The sequence below is a fragment of the Oncorhynchus masou genome, chromosome 2, assembly GCF_036934945.1.
Source record: "Oncorhynchus masou masou isolate Uvic2021 chromosome 2, UVic_Omas_1.1, whole genome shotgun sequence".
Classification (NCBI taxonomy): domain Eukaryota; kingdom Metazoa; phylum Chordata; class Actinopteri; order Salmoniformes; family Salmonidae; genus Oncorhynchus; species Oncorhynchus masou.
The window spans coordinates 22,032,146-22,040,838 of NC_088213.1; the positions used below are offsets into that span (position 1 = coordinate 22,032,146).

General features: G+C 41.1%; 1 protein-coding gene across 1 annotated transcript; it reads right to left on the bottom strand.

The window, feature by feature from the left end:
- Positions 1-215: 215 nt before the first annotated feature.
- Positions 216-6,851, bottom strand: LOC135556877 (F-box only protein 22-like). Its single transcript, XM_064990298.1, has 7 exons — positions 6,637-6,851; positions 5,970-6,102; positions 5,238-5,325; positions 4,897-4,995; positions 3,948-4,100; positions 3,468-3,633; positions 216-2,838 (listed from the first exon to the last, which is right to left on the bottom strand). Exons 1-7 carry the CDS (start codon positions 6,765-6,767, stop codon positions 2,445-2,447), a joined length of 1,164 nt encoding a protein of 387 aa, XP_064846370.1. The 5' UTR covers positions 6,768-6,851; the 3' UTR covers positions 216-2,444.
- Between the last annotated feature and the right edge of the window lie 1,842 nt (positions 6,852-8,693).

The window sequence follows — 8,693 nt, forward strand, 5'->3', positions numbered from 1 at the left end:
AGAGCACTTCTGAACAATTAGGCCTGTTATATAAGAAAACATATATATAAATTGCAAGTTTTACTATTCTGTTATTCTTTCATTTAAATGTTAATATGAGTACATTGGTTGTAGAATATGATATTGGAAGATGTTCTGAAAATAAATTAGATGCACATTTTTTCTCCATTAAGATAAATCAGGATACCTAAACCTAGAGAAAGCCAGAGAGAGGAGACATTTCAATGGCAGTCCTTTATTTAAATGTATTGAATTTGAAATAAATCAAACATTTTTGGCACACATAGTTGAAAAGTGCTTGTAACCTTAAACATTTTGCTAATCATATTAATTCCAGGGAAAACGTTTTAAAGAACAATTTTAAAATAATCCCATTAGCTCTACACAGAATGGTTGTGTGGTAACATTACTGTGTTGTCTAATTAACATAATGAAGGGTATAAGGTAACAAAGATGCATGTTCCTAAAATATGTCTGCTATAAAAAAAGTTTGTTATCAAGATGAAAACCTCTGTTGAGTGTACAGTATTATTTGGGAAAAGTTAGGTCACAGAAAACTATGAACAGTAATCTTACATTTCCCCCATTACAGAGTATCAGGCTATACTGAAAAGTTATACCATAAAATAGCTTATTCTAAATTTAAAAAACAATGCAATCAAAACCATTTAGCCAAACATATAGGTTGGTAAAATTGCACATTCATCTCCAAAGAACTGTTTTGAACATCCTAAACATTTCTCATGTGTTCATACCTTCATACCTCATAAACAAAACAAATACTGTCATCAAGAATGTCTTCAGAATTATAATATGTTCATAAATTCAATGAATGAAGCAGAATATTGTACAGAATCCCAACTACAAAACTGTTTGTACATGGTATGTTTATCACTCAATCATATAATGGCTGGAATACCCTGTTTGGAAGTGGAACACGTAAAATAACACATTTTAAAACCATCAGTTCCAATGAAGCAACAAATATGAAGAACGACACAACAGAGAGAAAGATTTTGTCTAAACCACGGAATCCATTTGAGTAAATAGAAGCTAGTGAGGCAATACCACAATAACAGCAAAAACCCTCATTCTGTTACCAAACACTTCATCTTAAAATGTTTTTTTTTTTTTTTTTTTAACTAGGCACGTCAGGTAAGAACAAATTCTTATTTACAATGACGGCCTAGTGCCTTGTTCAGGGGCAGAACGACAGATTTTTACCTTGTCAGCTCAGGGATTCGATCGAGCAATCTTTCAGTTACTGGCCCAACGTTCTAACCACTAGGCTACCTGCCGCCCCACTTTTCACTGTGCACTGTTCTGTTCTTCAAGTAAATGTCTTTATGAAAGTAATCCTTATGCATAGAGTTGTATGGTTGGTTTAACTTTGCAATCATTGATTTCTGTTTGACATAAAATTTCAAGTGAAAAATCGGAGTCTCAGCCTCACTCCGTTATCGTGGAATTGCCCAGTGTGTGAAATAGTCTTGTAAAGGTAGTAGGAATAGGCCTTGATTTAATTGCATTTCAAAAAGGGTTTCTCCATATAACACTAAAAGAGGGGCATGTGTCAAAGCACATACAGGAGAAAACATTGAAATCAAGACAAACTGAGTTTTTCTCAGAAGGTTCAAAACATGTTACATTCCTTATCTTCTTAACTAAAATGTGCCTGATCGGTAATCTCAACAATTATTTATAATAATTAATAACAATTATATTTGTTAATTGGACATCAAGTGTCAGTAGCTTTTCACTATAAGGTGTAAGAAACCATCTGGTCAAGATGAGTTAGTTAGTTTCAGTTCTTTGTTTTGAATATGAGCGTAACAGTTGGTGAGTAATTCAGGATAATATATATGTGTTTTAAATGGGGAAGTCCACTGTATTATTTTGTAACAGAGGACTGAGATGAATGGACAGTATTTTCTTCTCTGATTCCCATCAGCACCTTGTTAAACTCACTAACATATCAGCAATATTTCCTATTCAAGTTTCAAACTGATCAATGCAGGATCAAGTAACTATTTACCTCTATTGCAGCAGATAAAACATTGCATTTCCCCTAAAAATTGACAAAGTTAAAACTTTACATTGGGAAAAGTTGAACACAACAAAAAGAAAGACACATACATGTTGTAAGCCACTTCAAACAGCATCACATACCATCATGGCTGAGAGATAAGATTCTACAACCAAAATGTTGTTGATCCTGATTGTTACGTGCACAGACAGTCTTCTGAACTAGACACCAGGGCTGTATTCATTAGGCCACGCCGTTTCAAAACATTTTTCAACGTAAAATAGGTGTTTCTTATTGGACCAGTTATGATAGTACCTCTCTGCTTCTTCCGGTTTTCTTCTGTTTTGTACCTAATCAATAGGAACCTGAAGTGAACAAAACAAACTGTAGTTTGAATGTAAATATGACCATCAACCCCTCAACCAAGGTGAACTAGGGTCATAACAGTGGTGTATCCATGCTGCAGACTGTCCGTATCTGTGTCACACAGAGTATAGTCCTCCTTCACGATACGATCACACCCAATCTCCCCGTTACCAAAGAAGCCAAACAGTGGGATGTTGGGGAACACCTTGCGGAAGGTGTCAGCCTCCACGTTACGTTGGTTGTTGTAATAGTTGTGTCCACGGCCCACGCAGGCAAACATGAAGCCCAGGGTGTTCCTCTCTGGGAGGTTGGCGGCTTTCAGTCTCCGAATGGTGGCCTCGGCTGCCTTGGGGCTGCTCACGTCCTGCTCCAGGAGAACACTGGCCCCCTGGATCCTTGGACCGCTCAGAGCCAGACCCACCACGCCGTATGACCCCTGGCCACAGCTACGGAGAAAAACAGACCACTGTCACATAACTATATAGTAATACTATAAGCTAAACCCCAACCCCGGGACCACTCAGGGCCAGACCTACACCACTCCGTACGACCCCCGGCCACAGCTACGGAGAAAGACAGACCACTGTCACATAACTATATAGTAATACTATAAGCTAAACCCCAACCCCGGGACCACTCAGGGCCAGACCTACACCACCGCACCAGCCCCAGCAACAGTTACAGAGAACGATCGCGGGACAGACAAAAACCACTGTCACATAACTATATAGTAATACTATAAGCTAAACCCCAACCCCGGGACCACTCAGGGCCAGACCTACACCACCGCACCAGCCCCAGCAACAGTTACAGAGAACGATCGCGGGACAGACAAAAACAAAGTCACAGCTGCATAGTAAGAGTAGGGATTCCCAAACTTTTCATGTCAGGGCCCTCTTAATATGATGAGGCTCCAGCTGAGGACCCCCACTACCTTAAAAAATATGTTGTTTTGCCGCTTGGTAGATTACTAGGAGGTCGCAATAAATAAGACCCCAGACCCATGTTTGAGAACGCCTCACCCTTCTCAGCATTGAAAAGAACAGTACATGTTACAGATCACTCAGGTGCTCACCACTCTCTTTCAGGGGAGAAGACATTCTCCACATGGCCCCCAGCGATGAGAGCCTTGCTGCGTGCCAAAGGCTCCAGGACCTGGTTAAGGAAGCGGGCTGCTCCGGGTTTGTAGGCTTCATAGCCAAAGAGCAGCACCACACGCAGATCAGGGTTATTCACCAGCCCTGAGGGGACAGGACGACAACAGAGAGGGGTCAGAGATGGAATCATATTATGGTGGATGGTTGGCTTAAGCCAAGGATGTGTTTAGCATACTGTAGAAATGTTTGTTGCCATCTCTTTTCTGTAAATATTGGTATTTATCACTCACACTCATATACTAATCCTAGTATCAACTTTACACTGCAGGGTTTGTATTGGGCTAGAACAAGACCTGCACTGACCAGCTTAATGGTTGACTGTGGTACCCCTATGTGGCAGAGCGGAGAAAAGTATATTTCTGAACTGGTCATCATAACTTCAACTCAGTCACACCAACCTGCTTCCTCCAGGTGTGACTCTGAGATGGTGCGTTTGCAGAAGTGAAAGGGGCGGATGTCCACTCCCTCCATCCTAGGGAACATGATAGCGTAGCCAGCTTCTCCTTCTTGGAACTCCTTCGGTGGACCTGAGTGGGAGCCACTGGGAGTTACTGTGGGGGAAGATGAAGAGAGACTCAGCAGCAACTCTTGGGAGAACATTGGAAGTTTGCTTTAAAAGAAATCTACATTTTGCCAAATGCCTTCTTCAGGGTTACTGTGGGAAAAGGCAGAAGGACAAATCATACTGTCAACCAATGTCCTTTTCCTTATATTGGTAAATGTATCACCTGTATGATGTACATTTAAAGTAGTTTGCTTGCTAACAGTAATTGCATTTTAATATATTGCATGGCGTTCCACTTCTCTGGTTGTCTTAAGCACTCAATCTACGTGGCATAACACTATTTAACACATCAATATTACCTAGCTAGATTTTCAGTTCACGAGCAAAGACACTATCTGCATAGTTGGTTGATGGAGTGTCACTTCTCTCCAGCTTAGTGATTATATAGAGGAATACAGAGCACAAATCCTGTTGTCAGGAATACTAGGTTATCAATCGATATATCTAGTCGTCATGCTTCTCTTCCCAGCACCAAAGCAGAGCACCCTATGCTAATAAGGCGGGGGGAGATTAATGTGGACCATCCCCTGTTGACAGGTGACCCATTCCAGTGATACGCTTAAGTGAGCTGGTTAACATTCAGATGAGAATGCACAACACGCATCAAAGAGGAAAGGACCTGAATGTCATGCACCGGCAGCAGCCTGTGTCATGAATTATGGCACAAGAGCTAGCAATCAGTGGTTAGTGTTGTAGGAATTATGTGTTATAACACATGAAACAGTTACCACACGGTGTTCTGGTCATTAGGAATGGAAATATGAAAATACTGTGTTTCTTACAAACAACACCAGGCGTGGTGATGGCCATGATGTCACATCCATTGGGGAACAGCCTGTTCAGTTCCTCCACTGAGTCTGGGCTGTGGTGGGTCTTGCGTGCTGCAAGAGGGGATACAGGTTAGAACATGCCTTACAATTAGATTGTTACTGACTGGGACTCTAATATAAGCAGCAGGTTTCACAACTTAGCCTTCAACTTTTAATAACTTACCACATGTTTAGTAACATAAACTAAATGGAAGTTAGCTAGTAGATAAGAGTCTACAGTACTTTTTACTTCTCGGCCCAGCATTATTAGTGTGCTTTACTACAGAGTAGTAAATGCACATGTTACGTCTTACCCTTTTTCTGCTTGTAGGAAGAGTCTTGTCCACTGAAGGTCTCGCTGTCCACCATAATCAAAACTGTTTTGGGCAGCAGGTATACATTCTGCAAACATTAAGAGAGAGGTGTTTCTACAGATTTCAATAATGTCAGACTCCACATACTGCACACAGACTGTCTTCCACTGTAGGAGCCAGGCTATAACTTTACTGTGTTCTACTAGCCTACTTGTAGGACTGTTGCACCAGCATACAGATAGATATGCATAATGTCGAACAAGCATGCCTCTGGCTAATCTCAGTTAACCCAGAACTAAAGTCTTGCGTAATTGGTCAGACACTCGATTAAGCTCTGGGTCTGTACATGTTAATAGAAGAGATGCTAGAATGAGGACTGGAACCGGATTGAGGAGATCCACTCTTTGCAAGTTATGGGTAAATGTATGAGCCAGATGTCCCCTCCCATTCCAAAATTAGAAAATATGGTAACACCTGCGAAATCTTGATTTGTCCAAATATAAAACCAGTGACGAAAAACTGGAACTACTTCTGCTCGTTATCAATCAGAGCTCATAGTATGAAGACAGATCTGCAGGACCATTTATGTTATGTAGTCTGTTCACGAGATACTACTCTCTGGCATGCAATCATGTCAGCTCTATTCATGACACTTCTATCAACAATTCATGAACGATCTCCTGAAAGAGACCCTGTTGTAATTGCTTGTGTATTTTCAGTAGTCAAACTGACCTCCACTTCTTCTGCCAGGCTATGGCAGAGAGCATGGCCGTCATAGTTGGACGGTCCAGAGGCAGACACCCACGTCAACTCCTGCTGGACCCTCAGTACTCTCCGTGCACAGTTCATCCACAGTCTGCAAACACTGCACAATAAGGAAGACAGTCGTCGTTAGCTCTCACTCATCCTGGCATGACAAGGAAGTTGTTTAAAAAAAACATGATACCTACGACCAGTCTGAGGATAACTAGCTAACGTTAGCTAGATTCCAAGCATTTCTTAGCTAGCTAATTTAGCTGTCAAACACATCTGTAATACAAGATTATTACTAAAATACTGTTGTGCTAACTGTTAGCTAGCTAGCCAACGTATGCTAGTTTCACATGGCAAGCAAAACGTATACAGCTAACAGACACATTTGGTGTATATTGCTAGTTAGCTACATATATTCAGTTCCAGCCCTGTTTAGAACTTGGAACGTGCATTGCCATTGTTGATAAAACACTGTGCTTGCTAACGTTAGCTAGCTAGCTGACTGTGGCTAATCGGTCAGTGTTATCCAGAATCATTGGGACATCCCTACCCTTACAGGGGGGGGACGTCCCAATGTTCCCCGATAGCACGGGCCGTTGCTAATCTAGCTAGCTACCTAACGTTAGCTAGCTAGCTAGTCACTTACCAAGCAATTTGGAGCAGGGATTTGGTTGGTACAAACATCAAAATTCTCTCCACTACTAATGCCACATTACTGAGAATGTATTCTGCCGTGCATTCATCCGAAACGCCAGAAAAGTCTATATTTCCATCCATATTTCCTTCGCAAGATCTTGGCAGCTAGCGACGGATTTGTCTTTTGACCTTTCACTAATGCAAATTGCATAGCTAAATATCGAAAGCAGTTTTCGGGAGAAAGTACACAATTACTGCCACCTAGTGGCGAGTACACTTTATCTGCCTAGTATGTGTAAATCAAATCAAACGTTATTTGTCCATGCGCCGAAAACAACAGGTATAATAGATCTTACAGTGAAACGCTTACTTACAAGCCCAAGACCAACAATGCAAATAGTCTGGGTAGCCATTTGATTAGATGTTCAGGAGTCTTATGGCTTAGTGGTAGAAGCTGTTTAGAAGCCTCTTGGACCTAGACTTGACCCTCCGGTACCGCTTGCTTGCTGTGTGGTAGCAGAGAGAACAGTTTACGACTAGGGTGGCTGGAGTCTTTGGCAATTTTTAGGGCCTTCCTCTGACACCACCTGGTATAGATGTCCTGGATGGCAAGAAGCTTGGCCCCGGGGATGTACTGGGCCGTACGCACTACCCTCTGTAGTGCTTTGCGGTTGGAGGCCGAGCAGTTGCCATACCAGGTAGTGATGCAACCTGTCAACCTGTAAAACCTTTTGAGTATCTGAGGACTCATGCCAAATATTTTCAGTCTCCTAAGGGGGAATAGGTTTTGTCGTGCCCTCTTCATGACTGTCTTGGTGTGTTTGGACCATGTTAGTTTGTTGACGATGTGGACGCCAAGGAACTAGCTCTCAACCTATCCTACTACAGCCCTGTCGATGAGAATGGGGGCGTACTCGGTCCTCCTTTTCCTGTAGTCCACAATCATCTCCTTTGTTTGGAGAGGTTGTTGTCCTTTCACCACATAATATGTGTGTGTGTGTATATATATATATATATGCGTGTGTGTGTGTGTCATATATTCATGGATTACATTTTCAGTGCATTGGCATTTGAGAAAGAATTATCCTCATAAAAAACACTATTTTATCACTCCGAAGAATTTTGTTTTGTTTTGTTTCTATATCACTGCAAAATAACACAAAAATAGTAGGCTATGCATTGTCCTGGAAATATCCTTTTTTTTAATTAAATGGATCAATTCAAGGTGGTACTACCTTGGTTGATTATAATGATTATATGTTTTGTAAGTAGTATTAGACTGTATTAGACACACACAGCCTATTTCAGATTTTTTGGGGCAAAAAAAGTTTGTCTAATTGGCCAAAAGACCAATTAGTGAAAAAGTTCAGAGATGGGATGCATGTCTAAACACAGAATTGGAGAGCGAGTTAATGATCATTGTGCAGTAGCATCACACCAACACTAGAGTGTAGTCTTCCCAGACTACATCTGCTTCCACTTGGAAAAAAATATGAGCCAGATCTTTCTAAATGGCAATTACAAGTCAAATGGATTTCAACAAAATCACAGTTGACTTAGTGGAAACTGGACTACGATTCTAACTGTACCCCTTATCGACAGTGTAACCACTGTAAAATAATAGCACAGATTACAGATTTCAGCATGTTTTCTGAAAGTGACAGTTCATACATGTGATTGTGAGTTTTATTTATGTATTACATTCACATAATAAAATGAACAAGAGACACACACCATCAAATCAAACATGTATGATATTTGACAACAAAAAAACATTCCTGTGGCAGACACCGGACATGAAATGATCTCGGTCGATCTATTTGAGATTAAATGAACATACTGTACCTCCAGCCTCGCTAGATGAATACAAACAGTGCAGCTATTCCCTCCGTAAGGCTATCAAACAAGCTAAGCGTCAGTAGAGAGACAAAGTAGAATCTCAATTCAACGGCTCAGAAACAAGAGGTATGTGGCAGGGTCTACAGTCAATCACGGACTATAAGAATAAATCCAGCTCAGTCACGGACCAGGATGTCTTGCTCCCAGGCAGACTAAATAACTTTTTTG

Bases quoted from the DNA above. Each gene is read 5' to 3' on its own strand.
- LOC135556877 (XM_064990298.1), bottom strand. From the start codon at position 6,767: ATGGATGGAAATATAGACTTTTCTGGCGTTTCGGATGAATGCACGGCA. The intron at 4,996-5,237 runs GTAAGACGTAAC...CCCCTCTTGCAG, and splicing joins TTCCTACAAGCAGAAAAAGG to CACGCAAGACCCACCACAGC. The intron at 2,839-3,467 runs GTGAGCACCTGA...TTTTCTCCGTAG, and splicing joins TTCTCCCCTGAAAGAGAGTG to CTGTGGCCAGGGGTCATACG.